General features: G+C 20.0%; 2 protein-coding genes across 2 annotated transcripts; one reads left to right on the forward strand and one right to left on the reverse strand.

The window, feature by feature from the left end:
* Positions 1-2,859: 2,859 nt before the first annotated feature.
* On the reverse strand, positions 2,860-4,818 carry PmUG01_04012100 (Plasmodium exported protein, unknown function; the record flags this gene model as incomplete). The annotated part of the gene is made up of 3 exons (XM_029003113.1): positions 2,860-3,419; positions 3,476-4,553; positions 4,732-4,818. The coding sequence occupies 3 exons, from the start codon at positions 4,816-4,818 to the stop codon at positions 2,860-2,862; spliced, it is 1,725 nt and encodes a 574-aa protein (XP_028859579.1).
* A 12,724-nt stretch (positions 4,819-17,542) lies between these two features.
* On the forward strand, positions 17,543-18,408 carry PmUG01_04012200 (Plasmodium exported protein, unknown function; the record flags this gene model as incomplete). The annotated part of the gene is made up of 2 exons (XM_029003114.1): positions 17,543-17,629; positions 17,761-18,408. 2 exons carry the CDS (start codon positions 17,543-17,545, stop codon positions 18,406-18,408), a joined length of 735 nt encoding a protein of 244 aa, XP_028859580.1.
* Between the last annotated feature and the right edge of the window lie 451 nt (positions 18,409-18,859).

Raw genomic sequence — 18,859 nt, forward strand, 5'->3', positions numbered from 1 at the left:
TGTTTAAGTATACATTAGTAACCTTGGAAAACACAAATTCAGTTATTGATGTAATAACATATTTTGAATGTTTTTTATTTATTTCCACTAAATACCTCATTAGTCCATTTTATAGCTGTACAAATCTAACATTCATTATATTTATATACTCACTTTTGTTTAAATTATTTTGAACCAAACATTATAATATCATGTTCATCCCTCTTATTTACACGTAGTTTCCAGAAAATATTAAGAATATTTCTTGTGCATAGAATGTATTCCAAAGTGTTAATCATTTTATTTATTTTTTCTTTAGTGTATAAGCATCTTATGCAACAACGGTTTTTACGTAATTTAAATGAGATTATTATTTAACTTCATCTTACTACATTTTTTTTTATGTATTTTCCTCATCAGTATTACATCACATAATATAATTACAAAGTCATATGTTATACCAGTTTTATCTTTGATTTCGCGAGCATTATAAGTTGACATACAAAAAGCATAATAGTTATTACATTTGGAATTATTATTCTTTACACAGATATATTCCTTTTTACATAAGGTATATAAACTACTTAAATATTCTGTACATACTTATTATTATGAATCTTATATAATCTGATATCTGAATACATTTCGTGTGTAAATTTAAACATTATCCTATAGTATGTTAAAATCATTTCTAAAAAATGAACAACTTAAAATCAAAAGATATACTTATTTAAAAATACGCATTTTGTATTAATAGAAACAAAATATAAATAAATGCAATGAAAAATTGAGGAAGATATTAGTGTGATGTATAAAAAAAATTATAATAGAATTTCTCCTACCAAAATAATATTTTTCAACGCAGAAGGAAAATGCAAATAAATATTTAATCTTTACATTGTTCCTATTAAAAGTTACATTATCTAAAAAAAAACTATATCATGTACAGAAAATCCTCATTACAATAGAATTATTATTTCATGTACATATATAAATATTATTCAGAAAAAAGTACATAATTTCATAAAATGCTATAACGTTAAATGTTAACAAAAAAAAAGTTTAACAAGAATGTTAAATTTTTTTTCTTAAGAAAGTCAATTTTTGTATGCAAGTTTCTCCAAATATTGATCTTAACTCGTTACACACCTAAATTTTTTCAGAGAAAAAAAAATCACATAAACTGTTGCATGGGATAAGAAAAACGATTTAAAATGTAATTAATGTGTAATAAGTAAAACAAGTATTACTCTTAGTTTTGAAAATTAATTTGTATTTAAAGAGAAATTTTAAAAAATTTAAATTTTAATTATGTAAAAAACTCGTAAATAAATTGCATCAAAAACTATACAATTTATTCTTAAACAATTAAACATATTATACAAAATATAATTTCATATTTTAATTAAAATATATTAGATATTTTAGCATTAATACAAGAATAATAACATTTCTAAGAACTTACATATATGTAATATAGACTTTCCTTTACATACGTTTATGATATTAAATAGTTTAAGACTACACTTTTCAAAAAAAATCTTAGTGATTAATATAAACTCTATATTTTTGCAAAAATTTATAATCCTATTATTACTGCTCCGGTAAATTATCTGAGTAAAAACTCGTTATATTATTTATATTTAAATAACTGTTTCTATGTAACACTGTTATGGAAACAAATACATTAATACTTTGAAATTATGTATATTTTATTAAATTTGTAAATGATTTTTATCATATATATGTTATTCAATTGAGTATTAACTATTTACCCCTGGACAACATGAGTAATTGTTGTTTAACTGTCAATATCAATTAACTCACGTTCAAAAATAAATTCCCCTAATATTGTTAAAAATGAAAAAGTACATTATCTCTTTATCATCATTTTTTTTATTGTAGTTATCTAAATAATGTTTGAAAAACAAATTTATATCCAACAATTATTAAAATTAAAAAAAAAAAAAATTATAACATTGAATTCAAGGTCATTTAAATATTAACTACATTAATTATAAATTTCATCATGTACATTTAATTATTTTATTTTATAAATAAAATAATCATGGTATATGTTGATTATATCGTACTTATGTAAAAATTCTAAAAATCTATTAATAAAAATGTTTTTATATGAAATATGATTTGAAATATATTATATTTTTCATAATAATTTTTTTACATAGATTATTTGTTAAATTTATTCTTAAAAAATTCATATGAAAAAAAAAAAAAAAAACATAGATTTTATTTTTATTAAATGTACAACATGATAATTTTAAATTAAAACAAATATATAATTTTTTTTAACAAATTCATCAAATAATTACAGCCATAAAAAAATAAAACAAAAAAAAATTATTACTGTTAAAAATATAAATTACTTCACTAGATCAATGAAATTGTATTAATTGAGATTTTATATTTTCAATTAAATGATCTCATATTTATTACTGTGAAAATTTACATTAAACATATACAAACATAATATTATCAAATAAAGAACATATTTTTGTTCTAAATATTGAACATAATCAATTTTGCATTTTTTAAAAACACCAAGAATTCATATATATATATATATATATATATATGGATATGTCACGTTAAAATACTTCAAATGAATTTATTATAATACATAAGAAAATATACAAACATGTGAAATGTTATGAATATTACACATTTTTTTTCACAATTGTGAATCAATATATATATATATTTTCTAAATTTTATAATTAAATTTATTTGTATAAAACAAGGGATTTTTCTAATGATATAATTTCATTAGACATAGAATTGAACTTAGTTACATAAAAAACATTTTTCTAAGGAGAGACGCATTCATTATAATTATAATTCAACAATTATGTGTTCTTTTTATTCTACTTTTCTTGCTTCTGCTTCTATATCTGCATTTTGATTTCTTTTTGCCTCTTCTTTATCTCCTTTCCATGCTTCTTCGCTTACTTTTTCTACTTTTGATTTATCTTCTTGTTTTGCTCCTTTTTTTTTTTCTTCCTTTGTTACTTCTTCATCTTCCTCTTCTTTTGCTTTTTCTTTTTTTTCACCTCCTTTTTTTTTTCCTTCCTTTGTTACTTCTTCATCTTCCTCTTCTTTTGCTTTTTCTTTTTTTTCACCTCCTTTTTTTTTTCCTTCCTTTGTTACTTCTTCATCTTCCTCTTCTTTTGCTTTTTCTTTTTTTTCACCTCCTTTTTTTTTTCCTTCCTTTGTTACTTCTTCATCTTCCTCCTCTTCTTTTGCTTTTACGTTTTTTTTACCCTTTTTTTTTCCTTTCTTCGTTACTTCTTCGTCATCTTCCTCCTCTTCTTTTGCTTTTACGTTTTTTTTACCCTTTTTTTTTCCTTCCTTCGTTACTTCTTCTTCATCTTCCTCCTCTTCTTTTGCTTTTACTTTTTTTTTACCCTTTTTTTTCTTTCCTTCGTTAATTCTTCTTCATCTTCCTCCTCTAATTTTGCTTTATCTTTTTTTTTACCCTTTTTTTTCCCTTCCTTCGTTACTTCTTCTTCATCGTCCTCCTCTTCTTTTGCCTTTTCTTTTTTTTTACCCTCTTTTTTTCCTTCCTTTGTTTCTTCGTCATCTTCCTCCTCTTCTTTTGCTTTTTCTTTTTTTTTACCCTTTTTTTTTCCTTCCTTCGTTACTTCTTCTTCATCTTCCTCCTCTTCTTTTGCTTTTTCTTTTTTTTTACCCTCTTTTTTTCCTTCCTTTGTTTCTTCTTCTTCTTCATCTTCGTCCTCCACTTTTGTTTTTCCTTTCTTTTTAACTCCTTTTTTTCCTACTTTTTTTTTTCCTTTCTTTTTAACTTCTTCATCTCCTTCTTTTTCTTCTTCTTCATCTCCTACTTCTTCTTCTTCTTCATCTCCTTCTTCTTCCTCTTTATCTCCTTCTTCATCTTCTTCTTCTTCCTCTTCTTCCTCATCTTCTTCTCCATCTCCTTCAACACCACCTAAAAATTCATCAGCTTTTAATCCTATTTGACATACTAATCCACAGTCATTATCTTGTTTTGAACGTTGTCTGTATTTTTTAAACATATAAATAGCATTTACAATACTTAAAGTACCTGCTGTTGCTGCAACACCAGAACTCGATCCCATAGAAAGAACATTCTCAATAATAAGAAAAAAAATTGCTACTCCAAAAAGTACTAGTGGTACAGCAAATGCTAAAAAGGCATTTTTTATAGCTTGATGTATTATAGTTCGTTTTTTAGAAGAATCAGTACATGTCTTGTACTCATTTATACTAACATATACCTTATTTACATGTTTTTCAAAATATTTATTTATCCCACGAAGAAGTTTAGGTATAAGGGACACGCATATATTCCCTGACGTATTACCTTTATTTTTTTTATCCTTTTTTCCTGACTTAACAACTTTAGTTTCTTTTTTAGATTTTTGTCCTGAATTATCACTTTTAACTGCAGGTGATTTCTTTTTTGATCCTCCTTTTTTTTTTTTCTTCACCTTTTCTAATAATAATCGTTTAGTTCTATCATATAATTTTCTACCATCACTGCCCTTATTGTCTAAAGATTGATTAAAGATACACTATAAAGAAAAAAATATATTCTTATTATTTATATTATATTATAATTATTTACTCATTAAGAAAATATTCGCATATGTATATATATATGGTACATGCATATACATATATGTGTTGTATATATAATATGAAGCAGCAAAAAAAATAAAAAGTAAATTTTCTGATATGTTATCATTAAACCTCATTGATTAAATGAGAACATATAAAAATAAAAAGGATAAAGGTAAAAGTTTTAAAAAAAATAAAATATTTTATTTTTCCATTCATGTTGGAATTATTTAAAGTTTTGATATCTCCATGTAGATAAAAAATTTATTATATTTCAAAGGGTAGAGATAAAAGGGTATAGTTATTTGCATTTTTATTTTATTTTGTTTTATTTTTTAAAAAAGTATTAAATTCCTCAAATAAAAAGGAAATATAATGTATAAATAAAAGAAGATAATTTTTAAAATGTTTTTCTAAATATTTCCAGAAAAGTTTTATTTATAAAAGAAGCAACATTAACTAAAATGATTTTTCCTAGAACTATTTTTATTAATAGCTGTCAGAATATATTTATATATATATGTTAATAGTGTAACAGAACTAATTGAAATTTTTGTTATTAATATTTTTCAAAAGAAAAAATAAAATGACTTGTTTCGTGAAGTTTTTATTTTATATATAAAAGAAAAAAAAATATATGTGACTTGAAGAGTTACGTATAACATATTATATTATTAGAAATGTAGCCATAAAAGTTTTGTGTTTCCTTATTAATGAATATGGTTATGAGGACATATATCTTTTAAAAAAATATTATTAACATAAATCCTTCTATGGTATATAATAGCACTTGAACAAGGGGAAAAAAAAAAAAAAATAAAACAACGAATTTTTGTTTATTGCACAAATTATAAGATATACCATGAACTAAATATAAAGGATATATGGCTTTTTTCTTTTTATACATTATAATATTTAAAAAATTGAACTTCAGAATTTTATTCACGTACGAAATTTTTATATTTTATAAAAATTATAATCTAAATTAACTATTTATGTTTTTTTACAGTATTATTATACACAGAATATAAAAATTTTTATGAAATTTAAAAAATAATATTTTACTTATTATTACGAAAAAAAATATTTCTAAATAATATAAAATTAACTTCTTTTCTTTTTTTCTCCTCTCACTTTTGTTTATTACTTCTTTCTTAATTTATTTTGGCTTTTTAGCTGAATTGTAGAATTTGGAAGGGGATAAAAATATTAATGTTTTTTATTTGTATAACTAAAAACTTCATTTTTATTTTTTTAATTTTTTATTGTTATAATTTATCTTAAAACTTAAAGATAAATACACTAAATATTTCTTTTATTATGCTATATTCATAAAGTACTATAATAATTATATTATATTTTTTTTTTTTGCGTTTTTATATTATTATATATAGAATAGTTCTAAATGAACAATCATAACGAACATATAAAAATTCTAGTTTGTTATAATTATTATGAATATATAATCTAAAAAAATAATTGCAACGTGCATGCACATCTCAAAGTGTAAAACTCCTGTAACATATTAAAGAAAAATTATTTTAAATAATATATAATCATTACAAATTAGTATTAAAATTTTTATTATCCAAATTTTAATAATATTTAAATTATATAATGAAATTTATACTTTCTTATTTTAAATTATAAGGAATAATATATAATAATAGCATTCCTTCAAAAACAATACCTTCCTGTAAAAAGAACAAAGATGTAGTAACGTTTTTAACGAGTATCACGTAGAATATTTATTCAACATTATGTTTTAAACAATGAAAGGTACATACTTGAGGCCCCATTTAAAATAATCTATTTTGTATTTAAAATTCATTGTGTATAACTAAAATTATTAATAATTTATGACAAATCTTTTAAATTTCATATAAACTCTTTAAAAATTTAACTGGAAAAAAGGGAATTATATCGCAACATATTCTAAAATATATAAATATATATTTATGTTTATATGCACGTTGAGAAATATAGAAAATTCATAGGAAAAAAAATGATAAACCTAAGGAGTTAATTTTTGAATTTGAAGAACATTCATATTTGAATAATATATAAACAAATTAATTAAACATATGGATGAAGATATATACCATTCGTTGAAATAAATTATCTAGCATACAATACTGTTGAAATATGAGTAGAATGGCATATATCTCATTAATAAAAATGAAAAAGTTTTAAATAAAATATTTTATGCTTAAGAAAGAAATGAATTTTAAATATACATTTCAACAATGAGTGTATATTTAAATTGTGATGTTTATATATAACATGCATTATAATAAATACCACTTGAGACATATTTATCGATCACTCACGGTTACATATCAAGTCATCGACATAAGTGGAGGAGATAAAATTAAAAATTACAGCTCATAATTGATGCAGAGGTTGAACTGTATTTTTATATAATACCTGAAATATAAACACAAAATAAAATATTTTTTTTAATATATTTATTCTAAAATATACTTTTTTATTGTTACTTTTTCACAGGTAATTCAGACCATTATGATTAAATAGTCAAAATGCCCATCTTACAATTTATAATAAAAATGACAAAAAAACTTAAAATTTAAACAGGAACGGAAATAGTGTAAATAATACTGCAAAAAATAAATATATATATAATAATATTACATTAAAGCCAAAAATTAACCCTAAATAAAATTACATTTACATTAATTTTCAATAATATTTGTATTCTATATGTATTCTAATTTTATGAATTAACCTAAAGATAGTAATATATGCACAATATTGTTATTAATCTGTTAGCTATTATATTTCAAATTAAAATTTTATGTATATATATCAACATATATTAACCCCGATACTGTAATTGTTGTCAACTGATATTAATTTCGAACTTCGTTAAATTTTAATCCGTGAAGAATGTCTTAAAATACTAGGAATTTATGTAGCAATATAACAAACACAAGAATCAATCAAAAAAGTTCCTCGTACGTGCTAAAAAAAAAAAAAATTACGTGCATTAGAAAGCATTTATTACACTCTTTTCGTTTTTGTTTTTTTTTTTTTTTTTTTATTTGTATTTTTTCATGTTTTTTTTTGTATTTTTTCATGTTTTTTTTTGTGATTTTTTGTTTTTTTTTTTGTGATTTTTTGTTTTTTTTTTTTTGTGATTTTTTTTTTTTTTTTTTTGTGATTTTTTGTTTTTTTCTTTAGGGTTTTTTTTGTGTTTTTTTTTTTGATTTTTTTTGTGTTTTTTTTTTGATTTTTTTTGTTTTTTTTTTTGATTTTTTTTTTTTTTTTTTTTGATTTTTTTTTTTTATTTTTTTTGCTTTTTTTTTTAGTTTTTTTTTGTTCGTACTATATCTGAATCACCAGAATTTTTATAAGAAAAATTTTATAATACCTCATATTTTTTATTTTAACATTATCTCACGTATTATATAAACGAAAATTTTGAATTAATGTATAATTATACATAATCCAGTGAATCGAGGAAATTATGTTTTATAGTACTATTTAAAAAGTGAAAATAAAGAGTGATTGTCTTATAAATTATAGTAGTATACGGAACACCACCTAATATAATACATTTATATAATCATTAACAGTTCATTAATCATTCTATATAAGAATATATAATTATTTTCTAATTTTGTTTACGGTTCGTATACAATAATGAATTTCTAAAACTATTACTTCTATAAATATATATCTCCTACTATTTTAAATATTACTCGTATAGATATTATTGTTAAGAATAAATGTAATAAGGATTTATGTTATTCCTAAATCCTTTTCATTATTTTAATACGAACAAGACATATTAATATTTTGATTGTTTCAAATAGTATCTTATATGAACACCTAATATTTTATTTATGTATTTTGTATGTTTTTGTATCCAAATTAAGGAAGCAATGGGTTATAAATACACAGTAAAAATACACATATAAATGAATTCTTTTAAATTTAGAATATGCACAATTGATTAGATTAGTCGTACGTATTTTATAAAATTATATATTTTTAGTATTTTTTAAATAATACTGTATGAAGATTATTTTAATTAATAATCTTTTTGCATACCATATTTACCAAAGCATTTATATTATTGTATTTTCATATCTTCATTTTTTATACATATGAAATACGTACACACATACTATAATTACATAAAACTACAAAAAGAGAAGGTTTTGTATTCCGAAAAAATAAAAAAAGTTATCAGACAAATTCTTTATAGCTGTAATTATTAAATATTAGAAAAAATAAACATCAAAAATATATTAAAAAAACATATATTAAAAATGTTTTTAGGGTGGTAGACCACTTTTTGTGAACAGTTCTTATAATATTAACCTTAATTTGTCTAGCTCCAAATTAATTTTTTTAAAACTAATAAAATGCTTAAGCTGTCGTATAAGTAAAACTATTTAATATATAAGTACTGAGTAATAACTAAAATCAGTTTTAATCTTAAAATTTGGGTTTACTAAGAATTTACAAAAGAGCAATTTTAAAAATACTAGAATTGGAATCTACGAAAAACTATTAAATAAACTGGATGCAAAACGACACAATTTATTCTTAAAAAATTAAACATTTTATACAAAATATAATTTAATATGTTAATTAACATATTTTATATATTTTAGTATTAATTTAAGCCTAATAAAGTTTCCGTGAAATTATATATATACTACATGGATTTTCTTTAACATACACTTATGTTCTTAAAAAGAAGAATGTTACAATTTTCAAAAAACTTGTAGCTATTAATATAATCTCTTTATATTTTTTTATATATTTAAGATCCTGTTATTTCTCTGATAAGTTGATACAGCAAAAATTCAATATAGTGAAAAAGAAAAAATAAATGTCTCTATATAATGTTGTTATAGAAAAAATATATTTATCCTTAATATTTATTTATACATATTATTTAATTAGTTCAATTTCATTGAATATTAATTATTTATTTTTACTTAGCGGTTACTGTATAATTCAGCTTAAAATAAATAATTCTTTTATGATGCATGCAACTAATACATTAGACTCTAATGTTAATTCAAAAATGCATTTGTTTAACTCTGTTAAAAACAAAAATGTAGAGTAATATCTGTTTTCTATATATATTTTTTAAATGCAAAAATTTAAACTATTTATGAAACATATTTATATCCAAAAATTACTAAAATTAATAGAATGACAAATTAGCTTTAACCCCTTCATTTAGTTATAAAACTGTACGAATGCAGAAAATTATAATATCCTATTACTGATTCATTTCTAAAAGTAAAACCATATTAGTATGTATTTATACTTTCATACTTAAACTATGCAAAAAATCAAAAAAATCTATTAAAAATATACTTATATGATATAACTTTTGAAATGTATACTTCTCATAATATTCTTTTTGGAACGATTATTTCTTAAGTTTACATTTGACCAAAAAGAAAATGTTAAAAAAAAAAACAAAAACGGATTTAATTCATTTAAATGAAGAAAGAAAAGTTAATTTCAAAGTAAAACTAAAACATTAAATTTATTTAAAAATTTCTTAAAAAAACCACTTACAACCATAAAAAAAAAGAAAAAAACGAAAAAAAGCATGATTAATATAAATATAAATTAATTACATTATTAAATGAATGAAATATAAATTATAATTTTACATATTAAATTAAATGAGCACATAATCATTATTATACAAATTTATATGAAATAAGTGCACATAATTTTTATATATAAAGCACATATTTTTATTGCGAATATAATTTATTATCAACTTCACATTCTTATGGATCACAAAAAAAAAATACATATATTATATATATATATATATAAACGTTAAGTAAGAATACTAAATTCCTCAAAAAAGTACATTACAATAAGAAAACGCATATATAAATGTGCGAACCGTTAAAATTGTTATATATAGATTTTTTTATTTATGTATATCAATATATATTTAAACATTATCTATGTTGCATAATAAAATTCATAAGTATATCAGAAGTGATTATTTTAAGCACACAATTTTATCAAGTATATTGCAAATCTTCATTAGATACATGAAAAAAAATTATTTCTGAAAGTACTATATTAATTATAATTAGTTTTTAACTTCATTTTCACGTATTTTAAGAATTATACGATAATATAAATGACAATAAAAAAACTTAAAATTGCTAGAATGCAATTGTATCTGCTTGTGTATAAATAACATCAATTATAACATCTTTTAATGCAATAAAATGTAAAACATAAATAGGCACGTATAAAATGAATGTAAGACCAGAAAAAAAGTATGCCCTTTAGTACAGATGTTAAAGCGTTAATCCTGAATGCTGAATGTTTTAAAATTTTTTTCTGCTCAATTTGGTATATTTCATGTATATATATATAATGGAATAAATCCCCATATATTATAGTTTATAAAAAAAATTATTTATCTTTGCAAAAGTTTTTATAAGTTAGATGTGTCAACCTTGACCAATTTTTTTACTCCAACTTTTGAATTATCTTCATTTTTAGATTTGCCTATCCATTCATATTCTTATTCACCATTATCGTCTTTATTTTCTGAATTATCATATACATTTTCAAATAAGATAAAATTTAGAGCTACATTTTTTGTTTGTGTCTCATTTTCTGATAATAATCTACCTTTTCGTGAATCTAATGTGTTATCTTCAATGTTTTTATTTTTTATAATGTGAAATATTTATTTACACATTAATACTGTTATCTCATAAGTATATATATATATATAACAGGAAACAAAATATTATCAGGAAAATATTTCTGGGATTTTATCATCACTCCATATTGTTCAAATAATAAGGTATCCATATAAAAATGATAAATATGTAAATTTTAACTAATATAAAGCTGTTCATTTTTTAATTCATGCTATAATTATTAAATGTGGAAATATATTTATGTAAAAAATTCACTTTATAATCATAAAATGGTGATAAATGGGTGCCATTATTTCGTTCGTTATATTATATTTTTGCATTCTTTTAAAAAAGTACTAAAATGCTCAAATTAATTACAAATATAAAGTATAATACAAAAAATAATTTTAAAAACATTTTAGTAAATATATCCAATGAAGTTATTTAAGATGAATGAATTATAAGAGATAAAATAATTTTTGGTAAAACAAAATTCGTTATTAAATTCTCAATATATATATATATATATGTATACTTATTTATTTTAATTGTTTTACAGAAAAATTCTATAATTTTTTTATCATTACTTTTCAGAAAATAAATAAAATAAGACGGATTTTTTCGTGAACACGAAGATTTTATTTTATGATTCGGATAAAAAGAAATATGCGGTGAGAATAGGTACATTAACGAGCATTATGGATGTTATTATTAATTTTTTTCCATGATTTTTTTATCAGTAAACATAGCATTTTTACTTATACTATTTAAACATTATATTGTAATTAAAAAATGTAAATTACATATAATATATTAACAATGGTATTATTGAAAAATAAATCAAAAACTACACATTTTTTTACTGTGTGAAAATTATAAGCTAACAGGAGCCATATACCTACGATATATACAAATTTTATAGGCAAATATTTTAAAAGTTCTATTCTTAAATTCAATTTATCCGGAAAATTTGTATTTTTTAAAACGTTCAATCAAAATTAATACTTTTTTATATTCGTATCATTTTATTATAAGTTGCACTTTATAATTTTTACATAATTTATAATTATGCATTTTATATATTGTCACCAAAATAAAATTTATTAAATTTAAGAATTAAATTATTTATATATATATATATATATATAGATATGAACATATATATATTTTTTTTTTTTCGTTGTTAAAAATATAACGCACATTTATATGTTCTATGGAAATACCAATATTAAAAAAAGAATAAAAATGTAAAAGTAAATTTTATAAAAACACACTTTTAATAATTATGATATTTTAAAAAGAAAAAAAATTACAATAAAAAATAATTTTAAATAAAATAAATTAAAACAAAAAATGACATCATTAAGAAATACAAATAGATCATATATAAAGAAATCATATAGTAAAAAATAGGAAACTATTTAATGCACTATAATTCTTTTCAGCATTTTTACATATGATATAACAATGTGTATATATTTTTATATTTATAAATAAATACAACCCCCGGTTATGTATAAAATTACAACTTCTATGCAACTAACGTGAATATAATAAATTATAAGTTTTATGAAATATACTTGTAAAAGGAGAAATCATTATATTACAAGCAGTTTGTCTAACACAGTAATCCCATATAATAATAAAAATATGATATATTAAATATATTCCTTTAGTTGTACAATAACAAATCGATACTAATTTATGGAAGCAGATTACTTTTCTAAAAATTATTTAAATATAAAAAATTGAAAAAAGCATTAAACTTTTAATATACTCTATAATGCATATTACTTATAAAATTTCAAAAAATATAACAATAATTTTTTTATTTTATGTATTCACATGTATATAATATATATACTGTTATATGTAGATAAATGTATATTAAAAAAAATTCGTTGCTCCATACCTTTAAGTGATCCTTTCATTTAGATGTCTCATATTTTGTCAAATATTACAAATTTGTGTTCATATAAAAAAGTATAATAACATATTTTAATAATTATTACAATCTATTATAAAGAATATATAGTGATTAAAATTACATAAACTTGTAAGCTTCCATTTAATGAATAATTTATAAATTATCATGTAACTTATTATGCTGGTTATTTTTATTAGGAACATATATATTTTCATGTGTTATTCCATGCATGTTATATTTTTTAAAAATATCAACATCAATTTAATATAATTATACATATTCAGAAAAACCAAAGAATTATCTATAAATTATATTCGTATTTTCGTGATATATTTAACGTGTTCCTGAGTAAGTATACGTACAAATGAATAATATTATTAAATATATATATTCAAACATGTATATATATAAATATAAATATTTAATTATCCTCAAAAAATGCTATAAGGAAGAAATGGGAAAGGAAAAAACATCTAAAATTAGATAAATTTTATGAATACATATTATTTTTCTTATTGTACGTCATAATGAGGGAGTACATATACGTGGCTTTATTAATATAACATATTAATACAATATCTTTTCAATATATACTGCCACTAAAAATAAAACTAATATTTAAAAAATTTATAATAAATAATGTTTCACGGAAAAAATATATTAGTTATAACTATGATAATCTATTCCTTCTGTAGACAAAGAGTATTTTAAAGTATTTATGAAAAGATAGGCGAACACGAAAATACATTCGCAACATAGTATTAAAGCCTAATATGCTACAGTTGTGAAATAAAAGAATCCTACTAATGAAATTAAAATTAGTGCATCAACAAATTTACGTAACATAAAAATTATATTTTATTATATATCCTTTTATGAAAATTCATATTTCATTATATTTGCCTTGATAACACACTACATCCATTATATATTTCTCAAAACATATTTCCCGCTTATTTTAAAAGGTTCTGATGTGTGGAACTTATTTTTTTAGTAATAAATTTATTTCCTTTTACAGCTTATAATACTCCTTATTATTGTTTTTATTTTTATTTACACTTTTCTTCTGTATGTTTTAATTTGATTTTTCCTTTTTTTCTTCTTTAAATTAACTTTTCTTCCTATGTTTTTAACTTAACTATGCCTTATTTAATTTTTAATTTACTTCCAAATTGCTCTTCATAGTCTGACTGAACTAATTTTGACTTTATTCATTATTTTCTGATGTTTTTTATTTTTCCTATATTACATTCTTATCTTATTTCCTTCTACAACTTTTGCTTCATTTTCCCTTATAATTTCACTAATAATATACTATCCATGTAATATTATGAAATGTTTATATTGTACCTTTCATCCGAGTTTTACTAATTGGGCTCTCGAAAAAAGACGTACATATTAAGGGCATAATGAGTATAGTAATATATTTTGTTTTCCAAAATAAAACTTATAACAACGAAAAAATAAAAAAAAAATAAATAAATGATATAACATATATTATGGAATATTGTAATAATACCACATTCCTGTAACTTTGGAATGTTCACATCAAAAGGATAAATGCAAAAGTTTTTAAAAGGAGGAACTTAATTTTATTTTTCGCTGCTGTATCTTCATAGTAATTCTAAATTTAGTAGGAAAGAAGGTACTTAATACTTTATATTTCAATTTAATAAAAAGGAACTATTTAGATTTTTATAATTTTTTACTTATTTTTGTCAATTTTGACGTAAAAATCTATTAAACGATGTGTATATAGTATACACATAATAAATTAAATATGAAAGTAATGAAAAGTAAAACTAAAAAAATAATTTTTGTAATATTTCTTTACAAATTTATTTTTGTTTTATGAATTTAAAGAAATTTTAATAAAATTATTCTAAAAAAATTTACTTAATACAAAAAGAATTTCAGTACTTTAATAATAATATATTTTTTAAAAAAAACATTATATCTGTCTAAAAAAATTGTTTTCATCTGTATTTAAAAAAAACATAAAAATTTTTTTAAAATATATTTTTTTTTAAGGTGAAAAAATATTTTTAAAATTTAAATTTTATATCTCTGTATTTTTTTTTTTTTCTTTTTTGAAACGAATTATTGTTTGATGTACTACAAAATCCATATTTCCATTTCAACTTGATATAATTAAAAAATAAAATTAGATTTCTTCCCCACCGAAGGAAAAATATTTTTTTGGACAAAATAGTGTAACATATTTTTTTTCCTTTTTAATAAAATAAAAATTAATTGACTTAATGATACTTCTTATAAAATATTAATATACCAAAATGAATTTAAATTTATAACACAAGCAAAAATAATTTCCATTTTGTACATTTTAAAGATACTTATATCAAAGTTAATATTTATTTTTTAGGTACAAATTTTAGAAAGCTTGAATACAATTTTCTAATTTAACATATATTTTTTTGTTTTTTTTTTCAGTATAAATAAAATAAAAAAATATATACATATATTCATAGAACAGAGAAATATATTCCTTTTTTCAAAAAAAATTAAGTGTATATTCAACAATATACATAATACATAATCTAATAAAATAAAGGAAAATAGTCAGAGTAAAAATAATAAATTAACTATAAACCCTATTATTCGTTTTTTCTTTTTGTTTATTCGTATACAAACAATATTTTCTTACAAAAATGTTTCATTACAAATAAAAATTTGGTGATTTGACATTAAATACACAGTTTTCTTTAACTTTTAGTATCTTTTTCAATTCTTTATATATATATATTTATTTATATTTAAATAATGTATACAAAATATTAAGTTAGAGATTAGAAAGGAAATATTTTTTTTTATATCTTATTTCAAAAGTTTTTAGAAAGAAATTACATGAAATAGCGTACTCAGAATTTGTTAACTGTATTTTTATAATTGAATTTTTTGAAATATAACTTTGTAAAATCATACTTTAAAAGAAGAACTTATACAAACTTTAAATATAATTTTTTATGAATTATAACAAAAAATTCTTATGAAAAAATCAAAAAAAAAATTAAATAAATTAATAGCATATTTCATATAAAACCAGTATAAAACCTTTTTTTTTTTTTTTTTTTAATCTACTCAAAATTTCATTCTACAAAAATTTCGGTGAAATAGATTTAAACAACATTTCACTTGAATGAATCAATTTATTTTTCTAAGGATCACTGTATTAAAAAAATAAAAATAAAATTGAAGTATATTTTTAACCAAAATATAATAATCTTACTAAAAAGAAAAAAAAAAATTTTTATAAAAATTAGTTCTAAAATTACATATTAATAAAATAAGAGTAACTTTTAAAAACCCCAATGTATATTTTCAAAAGACAATCTTTTATATATTATTTTTTGTTCTTATTATATCCCATATCCTATATTTATTTTTGAAATATTCATAAAGCAAATTATATATATTCAAATTACATTGTTTTAATATTTTTTTTTGCATTACACTATTGGAATTTCTACATTCAAACATATAAATATGCATCCACGGCAATATATTAATAGAAATTAATGTTAAAATATTGTAAAAAATAAAATTTTCTTATATTTTCTATAACATAAAAGTAAAACTACGGATAAGTTGAATAAATATATTTTGTCAACTTAGTTTTTATTAATTCCTATAGATTAAATTATGTCTAAATCTAATACTTTAGATAATATAAATATATGAAGTATATTATAATTTTGGTAGTATTATCAATATGTTCCTTCTCCTTTTCCACTAATGATTCTTATAATATGTAATTTCAAAAAAACATTACAGTTGGATAATTAGTAGATATTTTCTAAAAATTTTTTATTTTACAATTTATAGCAACAAAATTAAACATAGTATTTGTTAACAAAATATTTCTTACATATATACTAGTCAAATATTTTATTATTATAATTTTATTCCTCATTATAATCCTCAAATCATTCATTATTTTATATATGTATTTCATAAATATATCTTTTTTTTTGAAATAAATTATTTGAAAGTTGGATTATAATTTTTAAAAAAATTTTACCTTGTATATACTGAATAAATCCTGTTTAATTTTTTTTATTTGAATAATATGATAGAATAATATTTTAAAATAAGTCGCTAAAATATTTGTTTCATAATTTTATTATTTTTTGTCTATTAACAGGATACTACAATTATGTTTCTTTTTTAAAAAAAAATTTAAAGGTTTTTCATTTAGACAAGATAGAAAATAATTAAAATAAGATATAAAACAATCCATTTGCTAATTATTATTGAAAAAATAATATGTACATAGTAGACTATAATTAGTGCAAATTTTTTAACAACTTTAAGGAAATTCATTATGAAGCAAAATTCAATTATATTCGTCTTTTTTACTAAATCTATTATATTTTCCGTTTTAGTATGGACATGGAAATATTATAATGAAGTATCATAATTATTATATTTGATCAGTTTTTTTTTTATATTATTCTGTGTCTATATATGAAATGTAAATATTACTATAGTAATATATAAATATTCTATTTTTTAATGCTGATTTTGTTTCTTTATTTCCAGTTATCCATTTGTGGCGAATTATGTAATAACAAATGTAGCCAAATTTATAAATCAAACGTAATATTTAGAAGAACATTAAATAGTGAAATAGACATATCAGAAGAAAAATATGGAAAGTTGAAAGAAAGAATATTTAATATATTAGACGAAAGTGATGATGCATTTGCAGAAAGACTAAAAGGATTAGAGCATGATGACCTTTTTCGAAAACGATTTAAAGAATTAATTGTACGTGATATTTCTGAACAAAAACTTAATCATTCAGTGCAACATAAAAAAATTCAAAAACATGATGCATTCAATTATGAACATAATTTAAAAAAAAAATCTCATCCCTTAAAACATTATAATAGTGCTGAAAAATATAAAAATGTACCAAAATGTTCAAAAACAGTAAACTCACAAATTGAAATAGATACATTCCCGAAGAGCTCAAAAAAGAAACGCTATGCTGTTAAACATCCAGGTATAGCTGAACAACTTTTACAATTTACAAAAAAACATAAAATTCTTTCTTCACTTTTGTTCATAGTAATTTTGAAAGCAATAGTATTTATTTTAGTTTCTATAATTATGTCTATTTTTTCAATGTCTTATGTACCACTACAACCACAAGTTATAGTATTACTATTACCAATTGTTGAATAAGTAGCGGTCTAGGAGACAATTCATCTTTTTTAAATCAAAAAATACAAAATTATATGATAATTATGAAAAAAATATTGACTATAAAAATTTTATCTTATAAATTTTTTACAGTAATTTGAAAGTGCATATAATTTTATACGTTTAATAATAAAAAAAATTTTGCCCATAAAACAATTATATAATATTTTCATTCTTCATTTTTTTATATATTATCTTAAAAAATTGTTTTAACATAATTCTATATATCTCTCAATATACTAAGTAAATCAGTTATATTTTAACTGGTATATTAATCTATTTACATTTAATTATGCTAGTAAAAATAAATCTTCAAGTGATATATATATATATAAATATATATATGTTTTATTCTTAAGAATAATTGTTTAAAAGACACTAACATTTGAAGTTTAAAAAAAGTGATAAAATAAAATTAATTAAATTATCTTAA

Source organism: Plasmodium malariae (genome assembly GCF_900090045.1).
Source record: "Plasmodium malariae genome assembly, chromosome: 4".
Lineage (NCBI taxonomy): Eukaryota > Apicomplexa > Aconoidasida > Haemosporida > Plasmodiidae > Plasmodium > Plasmodium malariae.